Raw genomic sequence first — 19,966 nt, forward strand, 5'->3', positions numbered from 1 at the left:
TACTGTTCATATCAAAATGCAGCTTATTTACTCTACTTCCTACAGCCCACAAAAAGCCACTAGAGGCTGCCTTATATGGGCTACTGGCCTATACAGCACAGTGTTAGCTACTCTTATTGGCAGCAGCTTTCTATTTATGGAGCCACAGCATAGGCTTTGCATGCATAAAGTTTCTGGATACAGTATCATGTTATAAAAGGCTAACGGAAGCCCTAAGGCACACACGAATTACTTAGTGTTGCCTGGATTAATAGCTCCATTTAATTAATAACCTGGATTTTGGATGTTTAGTATCTTCTAGCTCAGCACTAGAGTACACACATAGGATGCAGCAAGCCCTAGGTTCCATCCCTGTGAGTTCCAGCTTAAAGCCCAAGACCTCACCAAGTCACTACCCATCAGACTACACAATTCTGAGCTGGCTGAACCAGGCAACTTCATAGGATTTCAGACATCAATATTTCCAGTGTTGCCACAGACATATTTTAATTGGAGGTACCAGGAACTGGACTTTGGGCCTTCTGCATTCTGCTAATGAGATACAGCCATTCCACACTGAACTGTAGGTGACTGTATTAAAGGTGTAATGACTATGTAATAAATGTTATTGAGCTCATTTCAGCAAGCCACATACAGAGAGGTTCAAATATTTTTTACAATGTGAATACCCAATTCAGATTTCTAGTTAGGTTCTCTGATAGATCCAAGTCTTGGCATACACTGCTCCTTTGTACTGAGCTGTGTAACACACCACTGCAGTTAACCTGGTAACTCTGACCATGAGAAGCTACCTAATATACACGTTCAAATATAACTCAGTATAGGAGAAGGCAGATGCATTTTGCTATAGATATTAATATCATTTTGTTCATCTACAAATACCCATGTCAAAGAAAATAAATATAACTGTATATTGTATTGGTCTAAGCATAGGCAAGTAACAAGTTTCTTTTACAAACTGAACATGGTTAGTCTGTATTAAAAATATATTTACCCCACAATATTCAAGCATCTGAATGATTTCTTCTTCATATACACTCTGACTATAATACTGTTTTTCCAGCTCCCTCCAGTTCACTGCTTTGCTCAGTACACCCTAAAATTAAAAGGCAGTTACTTCTTGCACAACAGCATTATGAAGCTACGAGACAGAAGATACCTATCAATTTTCATTATGGTAAAGTTCATTTTGCAGTATTTTCACCAACTGCCAAAGAGGCTTCCCTCAGAATATCTACAAATAAAAGGCCAGGGTCAAATAATCATGCAACTACTTCAACATGGGAGCTTTGTCCTTGTGTTTCTTAAAAATATATATATTTTTAAGGTAAAGGTAAAAGCAGTCGCCTGTGCAAGCACCAGTCATTTCAGACTCTGGGGTGATGTCGCATCACGATGTTTTCACAGCTGACTTTTTATGGGATGTTTGTCATTGCCTTCCCCAGTCATCTACACTTTCCCCCCAGCAAGTTGGGTACTCATTTTACTGACCTCAGAAGGAAGGAAGGCTGAGTCAATCTTGAGCTGGCTACCTGAACCCAGCTTCTGCTGGGATCAAACTCAGGTTGTGAACAGAACTTAGGACTGCAGTACCGCAGCTTTACCACTCTGCGCAATGGGGCTTAAAGATGCCACATAGTAAATAATTTTTGAAAATGGCCAGTATCCTAAACTGAGAGGTAGAATAAGTTTAGAAAAATATCACCTCCCATAACACAGTCTTGGGGGGTGGGGGAGGAAGTCCCCTGTGCAAGCACCACTCATTTCTGATTCTGGGGTGACGTCACATCACGATGTTTTCACGGCAGACTTTATGGCGTGGTTTGCCATTGCCTTCCCCAGTCATTTACACTTTCCCCCCAGCAAACTGGGTACTCATTTTACCGACTTCAGAAGGATGGGCAGCTGAGTCAACCCTGAGCCGGCTACCTGAACTTAGCTTCCGCCGGGATCGAACTCAGGTCGAAACTCTGCCATAATCTCAAATACTCATCTATTTCTATTGCATATTATCACAACCTTAAAAGTGAAATCTTTGAACTTGTACACCTTGTATACTATTAATTACTGCTGCATTACCGTAGTAAATACACCAGAAGCTGTAGACCAGGATAGACAAGGAACTAGGGGCAAAGGTTTTGGCCAGTTTGATACTGCTAATGATGCCATCTGTTAAACAGAAAAAAAGGATACACACTTTATTAGGACTTTGAAAAAGTTTTTGAAAAACACATCATTTCTCACCTACGAGAGAAACAGTGAAAAGACTTCAACAAACTGTAGGACACAGAATCAGGAAAACAACACACCATTCCCATATGCCATTAATTACAAATGACTTCTATGCAAGTTACTCAAGATACAATTTTTTTAAACTGGTAATTGTTAATAATGATCATGCTTATATCCTTGCCTTCTTAGAAGTAGCTCAGAGTAACACAGGATTGTCCTATTTACAACAGTCATGTTGAAGTAAGCTGGGCTGGGTAAGAATGTGATCAAAGGAAAGTCACTTAATTTAGTGTCCCTCAACTTGAGTTTCCATGGATGTGTCAATTATCAGAAATTGCCCAGACCAGGGGAGGTACATTGCAGACACTGGTTCAAAATAAAATACTGGAGACAGAATGAATGAATAACATGTACAATACTGAGTGTATACACACTTCAGTGATGTTCCCTAAAAATAGTTTTAAAGGAAAGGTAAACAGTCATTTAAAATTTAAGAGCAAATTTCAGAGACTGCCTTTTCAGTCTTTCACAGAACTTTTAAACACACACTAAGTCAGATCCGAAGAACAGTGAACAGAGCTACACTCATGGAACTTATCACCTGCTGCTGCCATTGCCCTCCAAGTCACATAGAAGTAGTTCCCAAGGACCTGAGGACTCTCAGAAACACCACAGAATGCAGCATAGGAGGTTGTGGTGCAACTGGCAGAAGTCACAGTCCCACTGTTATGCAAGCAGAATGATCAGAGATCCCATTTTTGTTCAAGTGCTATATGATGAAATCTCAGGTTAGATCCAAACTAAATTGGCAATTTCCACTGATTTCCCCCTTCCTGCTGCAGCCATGTCATTCTTCAGGGTCCCCAATCTTGCAGAGGCAGCATTTCATAAGGATCAGTAGGCTGCAGAGGGAAGCAGGAAGGTTCCATTCCACTAATAGAACATTTAGCCTGATCTAACCCCTCATTTACACTATTGCTTCTTTAAAAAACCAAAATGGAACCTGCAGCAGAAAGCTAATACAGATTTTTGTTACCATATGCATGCAATACTGAATGGCACAATCATTAATAAGAAACAGAAATAAAGAATAGCTCTTACATGTCCTCCCATTGATATTCCAGTCATTCCTAAGGGTCCATAGCCTTCTCTCTCAAGCCAGTGCAAAAGAGCTGCTGATTCTAGCACAAGAGCACCTCCCATCACAAATAGGTCAGACACATTTTTTAGACTTGACCTTCTTTCCTCCCAAGAAAGAAAAGCAAACTTATTTTCCAAACAATGAAACAAACAGTTCCCATTTAACTACACCTATGAATCATTAACTAAATCATTAACTATACCAGATCATAATCAGGGGAAGGAAACATCTTGACCCCCAACCATTTCATTTGAGACACATTTTTACAAAGTATGAAATAAACAGAGGAAGCAATATTGTCAGTTAACCCAGGTTAATTATCGCCATCTGATTTAAAAATGTTTTAAGTTATTGACTGTTGTATTTGTATGTTTTCTTATGGACTTGTATATTCCCTAAATAGCAGGGATTGGGCAATTCATTAATAATAATAATAATAATAATAATAATAATAGTGTAGATCAACTGGGCCCCTTGATTTATTTAAAGCCCTTACACATTCTTCTTCAACCACATTCTTCTTAGAGCAACTAACACTAAAAACAATTTAAAGTTATAACAATAATTATCAGTCAACATAAAGCCAGCAGAAAAATAAAAATATATACTCCCCATATTAACATACCTTAAATCTAGCAGTTAAATAAATAAGAGCAGCAGAGTTAAAACTGAGTCACTATACTGATATGGAATTGATTTAAAATAAACATCAAAGCAGTTCACAGAACTGTTCCCTCTCCCCCTTTTTAAAACTACTCTTCATTTCTTAATATGCTCCTCATCAGATACTATGTGGCAAGAAGCTAGAGTACACTGACAGTGCAGGAAAACATTTTGAAGTAGAACAACTGTAGACTTTGGCCATGAATTACTGGATGAATTGTGAAATCCATGATTACTGTATGGACAGGATTTCAAATAAGCTGCTTCAACTTTCAGCAAGTTGTGTGTAATTCACATAGTGCTGACAATTGTAATAAACATGTTAGTATGTAATTTAGGTAGAAATCAAATAGCAAAAGTAGATGACCATAAATGATGGTCTATGTTTATGTCCATGCCTATGTTTGTGTTCTTGTAAGATGATAGTCTATATATAATTATAGTAATGTACTGAATGTCATTTTTGTTATTGTTTGTGAAAACAGAAATTATACTACTTTGTTTTTTTAAATTAACAAACAAATACAGCCAGGACGGTGTTCTTTGTCATGCTCAGCAACGGATCCCTTACCCATCCTGTGCTGACCTGGCCACAGTGATCCATGCAACAGACATCTCTAGATAAGACTACTGTAACTCAGCCTATCTAGGGCTAGCCTTAACTTGCTGCAGAAACTTCAACTGGTCCAGACTGCAAAAGTGTGGGTTCTTACTGGGACCCCTTTGAGAATGCATATCCAATCTATTCTCTACCAGCTGCACTAGCTCTAGATTGAGTACTGAATCAGGTTCAAGGTTTTGGTACCTACCTTGAAAGCCCTAAACAGTCTGTGACCTTTGTATCTATGGGACTGCCCTCTCCCTAAGTACCCCTCAAAGAGCATTACACTCATCTACTAAAAACCTATTAGTAATCCCTGTCCCCAAAGTGGTCCAGCTGTCCTGAACCAGGACCTCTTTGGCTCTGGCCTCAATCTGGTGGAACTCTATCTCTAGTGAGACTCAGGCCCTGCAGGACTTGGTTCAGTTCCACAGGGCCTGTAAGACCCAGATATTCCAGTGGCCATATGATTGAGGACACTAACAGCTGGAGAGAGCAGCTGCCCTCCCTCTTTCTCCCCCCTCCCTTATTCTCCATTTCCTCTCCTTCCACCCAGTTTTTCTTATTTTCTCTTTATCCTGTTCCTTCCTGTCTTGATCTCCCCCCCCTCCTTTTTCCTCTTGCCTTTTTTGCCAGGTTATTTTCATTTACTGTTGGGACACATTTTTTTCTGTGCTGACTGCCTCCACCAGTTGCCCACCTGTGAAGGATTGCTGGGATGCCATCTGACATAGTAGACTTACTATTAGGTTTTTAAAATTTGCAATATTTGGATATTAGAACTGTGATATGTTGATCTTATTGTATATTTGCTGGAAGCTGCCCTGAGCCCTGCTTGGCAATGAAATGGAGCAGGATATAAGCTGAATAAATAAATAAATCTGCCATATGCTTCCAAGAAAAAAAGCCATGTCTGCAAGTTGTAATCACTGAGGACCAACAGCAAGCCCAACACCCAGTAACCCCATGCCAATGTACAGAGCCAAACAGAACCCCCTTCTATATTATCCTCTTTCCTTCCTGGGCAAAGCCAGACTGCCACTCCTCTTTCAAAGGGCTGGGCAATGATTTAACTATGCTATTTCCTTGACTGTAATGCTGTGAAACAAGAGGCATTTTTACTTTACAGTCCCCATATTAAGCAATAGGCTGGAATTTGATCATATTTATAGAAGACCTGCTGCAAGCTTTTCCACCACAGCACTAAAGTCTCAGTGTGTGCCAACTGGCTTGTACATTCTCTCTTAATTGTCTGCCAGAAATATACCTGCTGTGAATCTGTGTCAACAGTACAGACTCGATTGGAACACTGAAGATACCACTACAGTAATACATTAACAACATTCCACAAGACATGGAATCTCTACCTGACAGTATGCATTTACAAAGAAACAAAAAGCAATCCCCTCAGTCTTCCAGACATCTGAAGTCTCAAAAGGGAGGGATGGGATCTTATTTCATACCAGCCTGAGAAGGACAGAACCTCTTTCTCTATATTCCCTGGTGTATTTGTTTGTTTAAAATATTTATGAACTTGCTTTTCTTCCAAGAATTTTGGGAACCAAGGCAAGTAATAATATCAAAAGCAATATAAAAACAATATTTAAAACACATTATCCTCCCACTAGCAAGATATCCCCCTTTGCACAGGCTGTCACCAAAGTTCTTGGGAATAACCTTTTAGTGCAGTCCCTCTGGAAAGCAGGAGGAGAAAGATCTCCCCCTGACCTCTTCCAGAAGCTGTTCCTCAAGCACTGATCAGCCACTGAAAAAGCCTGATTCCCAGACTATTGTAGAACATGCCTTAGACAAAGGAAGTACTGACATCATATCTCATTGGGGAGAACAAGCCTACCAGATAGGAACATCAAGGGAGAAGTGGTTCTTCAAGTACACGGGGCCCAGATCATGAAGGGCTTTAAATGGGAACATTAACACCTTGAACCTGGAAATAGCAACTAGTGAAGTTAAGAGACCGAAATATGAGTGACATGGTCCTGTCAGCTAATACTTGATAACAAACAGGCTGCCTCATTTTGTGCCAGCTGCAGTTCTCAGACAGTCTTCAAAAACAGCCACATGTACAGCATGTTACAGAAATCTAACCTCAAGGTTATAGAAGTACGGACCAGTGTGGCAGACTAAATGTCAGCTTCTTAACTAGATGTAGTCAGAAAAAGGTATTCTTTACTGCTATGGACACTTGTTTGTCCAACAGTAGACAAGGATCCAGCAAGACTCTCAAAGGTCTAAAGAGAGACTTTCAGCAAAAGACATTTATGATAGGAAGCACAATATCATTGACAGTTGTGGCCCTTATATCTTGTATCACCTCTGTCTTACTAGGAGCTTCCCACCAAGTTGAATAGCACTCAGAATTGGCAAGAATCTCACAATTTTAAGTACCACATATCATAGCCCAGCACAAGTCCTCACCCCAAGTTTCAAGAAAAAAGATATTCTTAATGATAGCCTAACATTGAGAGGTTAGCCTCTCCAAAACTGACTGGACAGGCAGAATAATTCACCTCATGATAGGCTGGAGCACATTCTGAAGTGATGAGAATGTCCTCCTGTATATTTAAGGGCCTCCAAGACATGATATGAAATGACCCTCCCCCCCCCCCCCCCCATTCCAATGGACTACAGAAATAATCAGTTTCACTGGGATCACTGAGATACTCAGAAGTGGTGAAAATATTTCACCTTTATATACAATTTTAATTTGTTTAATTTTATCATTATATCCAAAGATAGTTGTACAATTTTAAGTAGATTTACCTGTTGTCTGACATTCGTGTTGCATAACAGAAAAAGGAGATAGGGCAATGAATAAAATGTGATGGATGTTTAATACTTACAACTGATCCTTAGGCTTTCTGCATCCATGTATAAATAAGAGTCAAAGAAATTAGCATGAAATGCATGTGTGTCTCAGGGTTAAAGATTGATTGATTTTTTTCAAACACATGGATTTAAAGGGTGGAATCCAACCAGCTTTTCTGCTCACTCTTGCCAAATTCTCATACTTACTCTAGTTCCTCTCTCTCCCACACAGTTTTTCTTTATGTAGGTCTCATGACCCATAGCATACCCTTGTAGGGAACTCAAAGGGGAACCCTTCTCCATGTTTCAAAAGCAGAAGAGCCCATTGGATCCTACCCAAAGTATAATTAAGACATACATTGAAATGCTCAAACGTATAGCTGACATAAACAAGCAAAAAAACCTGTGTGCTTAATTCACAGAAAGCTAATCTAAAAATACAGAAAGGGCTCAATCTAATCCTCATCACTTCTATGTCCACATAAAAAATTAATCACACTAATCCACAGTGTACAAACATCTGTTGGAAAGGAACTAGCACCTATCTTAAATATAGTTTGAACAAGTGAATTGATCTCAAACCATAATAAAAAGTGGCTGATCAAATAGAAATTGCTAAGAAATCACCCTAAATATAATAATAATAATATTTTATTTATATCCCACCCTCCCCACCGCAGCAGGCTCAGGGTGGCTCACAACATAAATACATAATTACAGTATAGAACATATCAATACAATATATAATTCATAATAGTTGCTATTTAAAACCAATGTAATTAAAACCATCAAAGTTAAAAACTAACATTTACAGGTGCTATATTCTAGATGTTCTCCTCTTGTAATTTATGATGGCTGTATGTAGTAGACTAAAATCCACATTAAGAAAAGGCCAGTTGGAAAAGGGTAGTCTTGCACGCCCTATGAAATTGAGCAAGATTCCGCAGGGCCCGCACTTCATCTAGTAGTTGGTTCCACCAGTGTGGAGCTGCGAATGAAAAGGCCCTTTCTCTCGTACTCTTCAATACTTTCAGAAATTTACCTGGTCCAGTGAAGGACTTATTACTAAAAACTTCATCAGGTAGTTCCAAATTCAGTAACAGAATACACAACATGGATAAGATTTATTATGCCCCTATTTTAAGATTGGCTTTCTGTGAATTAAGAAACACAGCGGTTACTTTAATGGTGAACTACTAATTCTGACATTCACTGTATGCAATTAAGTTCAGCAGATTAATATTTAAAGCAATAATCTCACAAAATGGCCAAAATTGAAGCCAGCCTCCAAAAGTTTAACACAGTGACCCACGGCAAGCTTTAAAAAATTAACTGCCTTAAGGGGAGAAGGATACCTGCATCAATCTGTATACCTAATTTAAGAAAATATATGTGAACAATATTCAGAAAAACAAAGTGTTGCAAAACCGTGCCTTCAAAGTTTACAGTTTTTCCTAAAGAAAGCAGTACATTATGTAAACAATATTTTTGAAATAAATTAAACAAAACAAATATGGGACGTAGGACCCCCAAGCTGACGTGTAAACCCTTGATAGAATCACTTTGTCATTTAGTTAACACGTTGACAACCTTCAATTTCATCTAAAATGGATTATGTAAGAACTGCCTTTCAGTTTTGCAATTAATCTAGTTGTTTAACTGAAGTGCCAAGTTCCAGAGGAGTATACATGCACTCAAAGATGTTGCAAAGGAATGTACATGCACTTAAAGGTCTGAGAGATTCCAAAGCACACATCAGCTTCCAAAAATTCCATGCTTTGGGGGTTTGCCATAAAAGCTGTTGAATGCTACAAATAGTATTCCCTCTTAATTTAAAGAATGCCTTTTTTAACATATGTAGGAATTTTGGTAGTAGGTTCAGAGAGGAGGGGGCAGCTGCTGAAAAAGAATCTGAGCAAAATGCATCTGCATATACGTCCATGTGTATTGAGGCCTAGTAGTAGCTGTTTCAACTGGCTACTTCAGGGTTACATATACCTTAAGAGTTTAAGAATTATAAATGTCCACAGCATGACAGCTTTGATATTGAATTGTCCAGTAGAATATTTAGGTATCTGGAGGCTATGTTTCCACAGGATAATTCAGTCAATTTCTAGTCCACATACTTGTACAGGAAGAACTGGATACCATGTTTCAGACACTTCCTGGCACCAATATCATGTAACCAAATATTTGACCATATTAATACTTGAAGTAAAGGTGGACTAGATGAAATTATCTTTCTCACCCAGATTTGTAATTTATAAAGTGTTTTTTTTGTTTGAACAAAAGGATATAATAAGGGTTCTCTAGTAGCAATGATGCCATACAAGCCTCTTTTATCATTGGCCGGGCCATTAAAGTGCGTCGTCTCCAAAAGTACTAAAAAAGGCAGAAGTTTAACTAGGATAAATGAAAGTGCATCCACATTATAGGTTTAAAAATGTAATATTAAACCGTGTGCTCACATGGTCTCCAGTGCCAGCTAAATGAACACATACAGGTCTGTGCTTGCTGCTCCACAGCTTTGGTACTATAAACTGAAACCTGTTAATAAAGAGGAAGCCATTTAAAAATCTTACCTACATAAGACACAACGGGTAGGCTAGCGTAAAGAAAAGAAACATTCTTAGTGTACTGGATGGGCTGTCAGCGTTCTGATACATTTTACATTCCAAAGATTCCACTGACAAATGAGTAGAACACTGACAAACTGAAGGGCCATACACATTACTTCTCTAGCATACCAAATAATTGAAGATGGAGGGAAATGCCCTTGTATGAACATTATACATCTCAGCAGTAATTATATCCAATAACAAAACCCACCATACCAATATAATATTTATGTTGTATGAATTTATACATATGCACATACATACACACACTAAAATACACAATTGCAGATATTTAAAACATTTCATAATTATGTCAGGGATAGGCTTTTGCCTTAGAGGGCATCCACCTTATTATCATCTTCCCTTCTGCTTCAATGACAAAGTTACTTAATGTAGTCATAACCCAACCAAAAAAGTCAAATCTAATGTTCTAGAACTGTTGCAATGAAGCAAATGTTCTTCACAGTGAAGTCCTGTAAGCTAAAGCAGGGGTGGGGAACCTTTTTTGTGCCAACGGTCATTTGGATATTTATAACATCATTCGTGGGCCATACAAAATTATCAACTTAAAAAACAGTGCTGTGCCGAGGGAGAACAATTCAGGCCAGCAAAAAGGAATAAAGAAATGAGGGGAAGAAAGGGCGAAGAATGGAAAATAAAGAAATGGGGGGAAGAAAGGGAAAGAAAGGGAAATAAAGGGGAAAAGGAAATAAAGAAATGTGAAGAAATTGAAAGAAAGAGAAATAAAGAAGTGGGGTGAAGAAAGAGGAATAAAGGGGAATAAAGGAAATAAAGAAATGGGGGGGGGGGGGAGAAATAGAAAGGGAAATAAAGAAATGAGGGGAAAACTTACCTGAACTGTGACAGTGACTTTTCCAGGCCCCACAGCAATCCTGGCTGGCTAGCCAGGCTCCAGGGAGGCCACCGCATAGCACAGCTGGGCCCCATGATCCCTGCTGTCCAGCTAGACCCCATGATCCTCGCTGGCTAGCTGGGCCCCAAGGAAGCTGCTACATGGCTTGGTTTGGCCCAGCAATCCCCGAGGGCCACACCAAGTGATCTCGAGGGCCGTTTACGGCACTCCGACTGGATATTCCCCACCCCTGAGCTAAAGTATAACATTTACAATGTTAAACTAGTTCACACAATACATTTTTCTTCACACAAAATACACTATTCTTTAGGTACAAGTTTACACAGAGACATGTACCATTGTGAAACAGGTGACCAGAGAAGTGGCAGGCAATTATCAAGAGTGTCCTGACACAGCTGCTTCCAGCCATGTACAAATTCACATGCCACATTTTTCCATGAAAGTACTAATTTAGGATGTTTGGTACATGTGTGCAAAGAAAGCATGATGCCCAAGTTCGAGTGCTCTTTAAAGCATAAATGGAATTAGCTAGTTTATGGTATGGGAAAAGAATGCAAGCAAGACTATTATCAGACATATTGCTTGAAGTCAAGTACATATCAGCAGTTTCCAGTATGATTTTATGTGGACAAATCCCTACTGATGAAAAGGAAACCTTTTACCTAAGCTTCTTTGTATTACCTTTTCAACAGTGCTTAGGAAACAACTAATTTCGCTTTCATTACTTTTATAACTGAGGGAACATGTTCATCTTTACCTTGCTGTGATGGTTTCCATTGGCATGATATCTGGAACATAATGAGCCAAGGGTGAAATAAAGTGTCCGTTAAGGATCTTACAATCTGATTGCTCTTCAACCTACACAAAAAAATTGCATTTTAGCCGTTTGTCAAACACTATTAAAAATAGCAATGATGCATGTATTTATAGCACTTATACTCCACCCTCCTCAAGAAGTCTCAAGGTAGATCACAAATTTAAATATCATCATAGACTTTTGCAGGAAATTTCTGGTTGAAACTGATGTGTTTGTTAAATTATTAGATTCCTAAAGATATTTTACATAACACAAGAAAAATGCAGTCTTATAAGTAGTGCTTTACTTCAATTGAAATACCAAGAAAAATCAGGGGAAAATTATAGAATTTCCTTACACATAGTTCTATTGTGTTTTCATTCCCTACATTTGCTTAAGCCACAGAGATCCAAAAACAGTCTTCCACTGAAATCTATGAAAAGGAGACTCTCACCACTCGTCAGCTATTGTATATGAAGACAAAAGCAATGTCTACATATAAAATATTCCTGATATTTATCAGCATGTCATTCACAGCAAATCCACTTTCCATAAGCATCATATACAAATCTTCAAAATAGAAGGCAAAACAACATCCAGATTTCTCTTGATGCCCAATTGTTAGCACTACTATACCAACATAAGTTATTGTCTTCTGTAAAGCAAGTCATTCTCTCCTGTATTGTCTTCTATACCATTTGCAAGCAGCAACTGATGTTTCCCATTATGATTAGTATGGTGTAAAGGAAATGTATGAGAAATAGGGCACAGCAAGCTGCTGATTATACATTTCTAAAGATGGTGTGTGTAATGCTGGAAAGTGTAGTGTATCCAACCACCACCTCCTTCTTACATATATCCCTTAACCTGAAATACCCTTTTGTTTGAACCATCAGTTTTCAGGAGGCTTTGAGTGGGATCCACTTCTAAACTCACTCTTTTTGGAGATCTGCTGCTGCTGGTGACACAGAAGTAAATGGCAACTGGTGCAAGCAATGCTCATTGCTTCTCATACCACCACTGGTTGGGAGTAAACTGAGACCACATGAATTAATATGGGTTCACTGGGGCAAAAGAAAGAATGCAGCTGTTCTATCTTGTCTTTTCCTTTACTTGCTGGGAGGTGGGGAGGGAGTAGGGAGGAGAATCACACACCTGAAATTATCTTATGGTAAATCAGATCACCAGTCTATCAAGGTCAGCATTGTCTACAAAGACTGGCAGCAGTTCCCCAGGATCACAAAGGTCTTTCACATTACCTAATTCCTGGTCCTTTTAACTGGAGATGTTAGGGATTGAATCTGAGACTTCCTACATGCAAAACAGAGGTTCTTCTGCTCAGCTACAACCTCTCCTCAAATTTCCTTTCCCAGCTCAAGAGACTGAGCCTCACATCCTACTTGCAAAAGAGCTGCAATTCATTTTGGATATCACAACACATAATTTGAGTTTAAAACAGATCTGTGAGCTGAGCAGAAACTCAGAATAGAAACTTTAAGCTCCAATTATTTTCATTAATTTTAAAATACCTTGTTAACATGCACTGGATAGTCCCTTGAAACCAGAGTCTGGCATTTTTCCCTGTTTCCAATAATCTTTCTGAATTCAAATATTCTGTTAAGAAATAAAAACAAAATTTATTTAAGTTTTCAGAATACACTTGATATTTACTCTAATTTTTCAAAAGTACCATCACACGGGCTTATCAAGAACTACAGTATTAATTTACTTCCACTACCTTTTCAGATCTTCTGCTCTTCCCCATCCTTGAATGAAAAGTTTGGTAAGAAGAAGGCGTCTGTATAAAACATCTAGTTTGCTCACACCCATTAGCAAAACTCATCTGAAAAAAGACCAAATGTAAGCACATTTTCAGATGAAAAAATACTGCAATTTTAAATCTCAAGAGTAACTACAGAAGTCTAACTTACAACTTCAGTGAAAGCAAAGATTAATATTGAAGTAATAATGACGTACATAGAAGTGTCACTTAAACAGTGGTCTATATAACCTTTCCAGATCTAGAACCCATCTTTAACCTGCAGGAAGCAGACTGTGCTCACTGAACTACAGACAAGACATGGGCATCACATGATGGGAAGAAAAGAACCAGCATTATAATTTTAGGATTTCTGACCATTACCACCTATCTTTTCCACTGCCCAGAACCATGTCTGACTTTATTGGGTTTGTAGGCCAGTCCCAGTAAGCTGAGCCAGAGTTCAAGACTAATATATATGTTTAGGTTTCATAAAATGTTGAATACAAGTTCTGAGCAAACTATGGGATGTATAGTTTGAATAATGCATAACATGTAAAGAAAGTGAACACATAAGAACTAGCTTAAAAACTGCATCTCTTAGAATGAACAGACACCATAAAGTTACACATTGTTATATAGATTATAAATATAGTGTTTTACAGTGTTCAAAATATTCCACAGACATTTACTAAATAAAGTATACAATTCATGTTCAGGTTTATGTTGGTTTTGTAATAAGGAGCCTGCCAATTTTTTCATATGTGGAAGTTTTGTTGAAGGGCAATTCACTATTCGAAGAGTAGAGCAGTTTTGAAATTTTGCTTCCAGGAAGAGGTTCTGGAACTCTGTCCTGCCCATTCCTCCAGGGAAAAAAGCCCTGTTGCCACATGTTTAATCTTTGCATGTTACTGGAAATCAAAAGATGCTCCAGAATTAGCAAGTGGATTACTAAAATAAAGGATGTTTACTTAATGATCAAACTTTAATAACTTCAAAGACATGGGAATGTTGATGAGATTTAGTTCTTGTGGTGTAGTATAATTGTATTCAGTTGAAATTTGAATGTTAAAAATACCCCTATCTTTGCTAAAGTTGTATGTTTTGCTATCTTGTGTGTTTTTGTTAAAAGCTGTAAAATCTGATGATATGAAGGAAAAAAACGCTTCACATACAATCTGTTGCAAGTATTCATGAGTAAATGTAACATAGGTCAGTGGTATTATCCCCATAATGCAGATTAAAGACAGAGGCTATGGTGAGTGACTTGAACCGAAGACTTCCTCGTTTACAGTTCAAAGTCCTCACCAAACATTACAATACATTAGCTTGGGCAATTGATTTTACAGTCACATCTAAAAATGAATGCTTCTTCCTAGTCATTTTTTTCATCCTACTGTTGGATATATTATTAGGGTGGATGAAGAGATGGTTGAACAGATTAATACATGCTGTTGTACATCACATAACCATACCATTACAGAGACACCTAATTTTAGTAAGTGAATCTTCCACTGGAAAAATTCCAGGAGTTCCAAGTATTGCAGAAGGGGGAGAATTTGCACTATGTAATGTTGGGAGAACCTTCAAAGAGGGCTTGTTTTTAAAAGAGAACATATTGTCTTAGTCTGAGTGAGGTTAAGGTGTTTGTAATAGAGAGGGAATTTTTCAACTCAATCCCAGCTTTTGTTCTTAGAGCTTTTAACAGAGATACTACTTTTTACTACCAGCCCAACCTTCATCCTGTCAAGTGTGTCACAGCTATAGCTTCTTAAGACTCTTCAACTTTCAATGACTTCTTCTCCCTGTTTGTGATTTTCTTTCCAAAAAAGTACTGGTTGTGCCCACAGGAGTGTCAAACATGTAGCCTGTGGGCCAAATCTATCCCCCAAGCAACATCCTTCTCCTGCTTTCTTTTCTAGGACTGCTGCTGCAGCCACGCCATAGCTAGCTTTCCCCCCAACTCCCTCCCTGTCTCTTTGCTTCCTGCCTCTTGCCTCCCTCCCCTCTCCCTCACTCTGTCTCACACTCACACAGCTCCACAGCTGCTTCATGTGGGAGATGTCTACTTCCAAGGTGGTAACCTTAAGATAACACAAATACACATAAAAACTTTAGGCAAGGCATAATTTGGTCAACTGCGTACATACAGGAAAGTCTCTTCACCTTCTTAATCTGGGGTGGGTGGGTGTGGGTTAAGGTTCCTAGTGCTCCTTATATTTTCCTTAAGGGAATCTGAGGATTCTTGAAGCTTCCTAGAAATTTCTCAGTTTCTTAGGTTGTTTTTAAAAGGTCTAACCTGGAGCAGAGCTCTAGCCTCCTACATAAGCAGTAGGGCTATCCAAACTGGAGAGGCAGCCCATGATCTCTCCAATAGGGGTCCATGCGAAATAAGAGTGCTGGACTGGATGGGCCATTGGCCAACATGGCTTCTCTTATGTTCTTATTGCATAGCCCTACCTGAGCAAGCGGTGGCATGACCTAACCAGCTTGTATTACTTCCCCTGCTGAAGAAGTACTTCTTTCTCTGCCTTCTCTATCCATGCATAATTTTGTAAACCTCTTATCATGTCACCCCTCAACTGCTGTTTCTCCAAGCTGAAGAGCTCTTTAACCTTCCTTCATAGGGAAGGTATCCCACCCCCTTAATCATTTTAGTTGCCCTTTTCTGCACCTTCAATACTATATCTTTTTTTAAGGTGTGACAACCAGCAATATACGCAATATTTCAAATGAAGCCACAGCACAGATTTTACAGGGACATGATTACACTGGCTGATTTGTTTTCAGTCTCGTTCCTAATAATCTCAGCATAGCATTTGACTTTTTTCATTGAAGTCACACACAGAGTCAAAAACTTCAGTGAGTTATCTTGTTTGACTCCTAGATCTCTCTCCTAGTCAGTTGGCCAGTTTGGACCCCATCAATGTGTATTTATAGTTAGGATTTTTTGGCTCCAATGTGCATTACTTTGCACTTGACCATACTGAACCTCATTCACTACACTGATACCCAGTCTTCCAGCCTCTACAGACCCCTCTGGAACTCCTCATAGTCCTTCCCGGGGCTTTTTTTTCATAGAAAAAGCCCAGCAGGAACTTATTTGCATATTACTGCATTCCTGCTCAAGAAAGGTCCGGGTCCTTCCTGGTTTTCACTGCCCTGGTTTTATTGCCATCCACAAACTTAGCCCCTTCACTGCTTACTCTCAACTCCAAATAATGAAGAAATTAAAAAGCACCAGACCTAGTACCAAGCCCTGTGGTACTCCACTGCTTAACACCTTCCACTGTGAAAACTGCCCATTTATCTCTGTATCCTATTAATTAACCCATTATTAATCCAGAAGAGAACTTGACCTCTTATCCATTATTTTAGGTATATGAAAATGTCAGGACACATTTGAACACATTACATTCACCAACAGTACAATCCTGTGCAGAGTTAGTCCAGTCTAAAACCATTGATTATTTCTGCACATGATTGTAATGCAAACTGTCTTCTAGGGTTCACAAATATCTCACCTCTACAATGTCTGCTTCCAAGGTGGCAACATTTTGTTGTTGTTGTTCAGTTGCACAGTCGATTCCGACACTTTGCAACCCCATGGACCAAGTCATGCCAGGCAAGCCATAATTTGGTCAACCACATAAATTCAGGGTTTTTTTCCAAGAATCAAATGTAACTTATAAATGTTGCACATAACTGGAAACCTCCTGCATAAACATTATGAGGCAATCAAAGCATGATAATTTTTTGTATTATTTTCCCATGCTTTTACCGAAATTGAAGTTTAAAACTTGAACAGGAAATTTCTCAGCTCTGTACATGCATAACAAGAAAACAAGTCTTCATTTTTTTCCTTCTTGTTTGAATAAAACAACTATTTCAGTACTACAGCTGTGTTAAACTCTGACTTATCTAGCAAAGTAAACAATGTTAAATTTCACTCTCCTTTGTCATAATGTGATTGCTTAGTTAATATTTCATCAGTGCAGTTTGTCTTTTGTCACAGTCATGCAGTTTGCTCATTGTTCCTTATACATTTTTTTTTGTCTTTTGGGGATATTTCAGAAATTTGACAGCTATGCAAAGGTTATACTGCTCTATGAGAAATTAACAAATAACCAATGCACTGTAACTAGATGGTAAAAGGTTTTTAATTATAACGTAGCAACTAACACACAAGTTGATTTTGCTCTGGCACCCCTGTAAACATGACTCAAGAGTACACCCTATGAAAAATAGAAGCCACAGCAACACAAAATGCCTTAAATCAGTGGTTCCTAGCTTGGGGGTCAGGAATGCCCTGGGAGGGCTGCCAAGTTACTGCAAAGTGGTCCATGAATCCATATATGCACTAAACATTAGCATTTTGATCCTTCCATCATTATGTATTTTCTCACTCAATGGAAACTAACAATACAATTACTATCATGTGGGAGCTCTGAGGAATTTTTTTATGTTAAAAAGGGGTTCTCACTCTCAGAAAGTTTGGGAACCAGGGCCTTAAATGATTGGCCAGTTATATCAGCCTCTGAAACATCTTTGCTCCAGATCGGAATATAGTTACAAAAACCCTCCATTTGTAAAGTACCAAGATACTGCTGAAATCACAGAAAGATTAGCATGTTGGGAAGATGGTGAACAGAGAAGGAAGAGATATTTTACCAAACCTATGTCAATTCATAATGCCCTTGGACTCGGGTTTAGCTTCCCAGGCAGTATGCTGTAGCAAATTAGAATGTCGGAGACCCAGATTCAGATCCCTACTCTGTCACGAAAGCTTCGTGGTGGACCTTCGATCAGTCACATACTCTTAATCTAGTCTACCCCGAAGGTTGTTGTGAGGATAAAATGAAGGAGAGAAAAATGGAAGGATATAAAAGAAGTAAACAACAGAGAACATGGGAAGTACCACTACTAGGATTACTAAACTATCTTTAACCTTAAAGCCCTGGCTTTTGCTAAAGAAAAAGCAAATACATGTTTATAAACCCTGGTGCCAGCAATAGTAATACTCTCAAAATAAAGACACAAAAGATCAAAACTCCATGAAATCCTACAGCAGAAAAATGGTTAATGAGTAGCATAATAGTTACAACGTGAATAAAATGCATCAGCCATGTTTTGGACATGCTATATATATTTCTGTGACTAAGGGTGTAATTCTAAACATAGCTATACCCATTTTTTTTCCTGTTCAGGATTACAATTTAAGAGAACACTCCTAAAATGATCTACTCAGAATCTTACTCAAGTCTATTCAACAGGGATTACTCCCAGGAAAGCATTTTTAGGATTGCACCAATAATGAAGGTCATTGTGTTACATAAAGCCATATGTAATCAGGGATAAAGCACAGGTCTTGTTGAAAGATGACAACATTCCCCTGAATATGAGAAAAGAGTTGTGTTTTTTTTAAGTGAAGTTCTTTTAAAGGCACAAAGACCCAACGTATCATTTATGAACAGATCAAATACAACTATTCTCATTAAATAAAACCCACTTATACACACCTAGCATAGTTTCTCAGCTCTGTACATGCATAACAATTCTTAGTGGTCCCTGTGAAGCTATAACTTGTTCAAAGCCATCTTTTTTTTCCGGTTGGGATTCGTTTCTTAACCACAGATATCTTCATCAGATGTATTAGCCAATTTAAAGTGTAAAGGAGGATAAAAACTCCAGATTTCCAAATATTACCATAATACTCTTTCCAAAGTAATTTATCTACTATGAAATACAATATGCTATCTAGGTAATACCAACAATATGAAAACTTTTTTAAAAAACAAAAGTGTTGTGAGTTGGCCCATTAGCATCCTATAGACATCCTCCTCAAAAACATACTAGTAGGAAATCTTTTTTAAAGTGGTACATAAAATCTGCCTAGATAAACTTACCTTCAAACCTGAAATATCCTTAGCAAATTACATTGTAATCCAAGCAGGTAGCTGTGTTGGTCTGAAGCAGCAGAACATAGTTTGAGTCCAGTGATACCCTTAGGATCAACAAACTTTTATTCAACATATAATTTTTCGTGTGCATGCATACAAAAGCTTATGCCTTGAATAAAATTTTGTTAGTCTTTAAGGTGCCACTGGCCTCACATTGCAATCTGTTCAATATTCTTTAAGGTGCCACTGGCCTCACATTGTAATCTGTTCAATATTCTAACACTCTTTCTTTACAACAATGAAGAATCATATGGCTGTGATAGTAATAACACAAAAAAGAGAATCACAGGGACAACATGTCTGAGAGTTCCATGGATCACTGAGGAACTTCGAAAAAAGAGATGCCAGTAGGATTTAATGGAACAGCAGTACTTTACAAAGTAACCCTCTATACCACACAGGAAGTATGAAAAACCTTTTGTAGCTATCATTGTCCTACCACAGCTTAACTTCCCAGTACCAACTAGGTTCTATACCAATACCATAATGTGTGAAC

General features: G+C 38.4%; 1 protein-coding gene across 4 annotated transcripts in view; it reads right to left on the minus strand.

Moving 5' to 3' along the window:
- ABHD18 (abhydrolase domain containing 18) overlaps nucleotides 1–19,966 on the minus strand; it is a 34,062-nt gene that overhangs the window by 12,927 nt on the left and 1,169 nt on the right. For 2 of the 4 annotated variants that reach the window (XM_060246802.1, XM_060246801.1), the window contains exons 2-10: nucleotides 13,490–13,594; nucleotides 13,281–13,365; nucleotides 11,713–11,813; nucleotides 9,932–10,010; nucleotides 9,759–9,845; nucleotides 7,499–7,524; nucleotides 3,334–3,472; nucleotides 2,080–2,169; nucleotides 995–1,096 (exon numbers count right to left, since the gene is read on the minus strand). In XM_060246802.1, the coding sequence (XP_060102785.1) occupies nucleotides 995–1,096; nucleotides 2,080–2,169; nucleotides 3,334–3,472; nucleotides 7,499–7,524; nucleotides 9,759–9,845; nucleotides 9,932–10,010; nucleotides 11,713–11,813; nucleotides 13,281–13,365; nucleotides 13,490–13,581 (801 nt within the window). In that variant the 5' untranslated portion in view covers nucleotides 13,582–13,594. Of the gene's footprint in view, nucleotides 1–994; nucleotides 1,097–2,079; nucleotides 2,170–3,333; nucleotides 3,478–7,498; nucleotides 7,525–9,758; nucleotides 9,846–9,931; nucleotides 10,011–11,712; nucleotides 11,814–13,280; nucleotides 13,366–13,489; nucleotides 13,596–19,966 lie in introns of those variants that run through there. The other 2 variants (XM_060246803.1, XM_060246804.1) reach the window with 2 other exon arrangements.

This window comes from Heteronotia binoei, chromosome 9 (genome assembly GCF_032191835.1).
Source record: "Heteronotia binoei isolate CCM8104 ecotype False Entrance Well chromosome 9, APGP_CSIRO_Hbin_v1, whole genome shotgun sequence".
In the NCBI taxonomy this organism is placed as follows: Eukaryota; Metazoa; Chordata; class Lepidosauria; order Squamata; family Gekkonidae; genus Heteronotia; species Heteronotia binoei.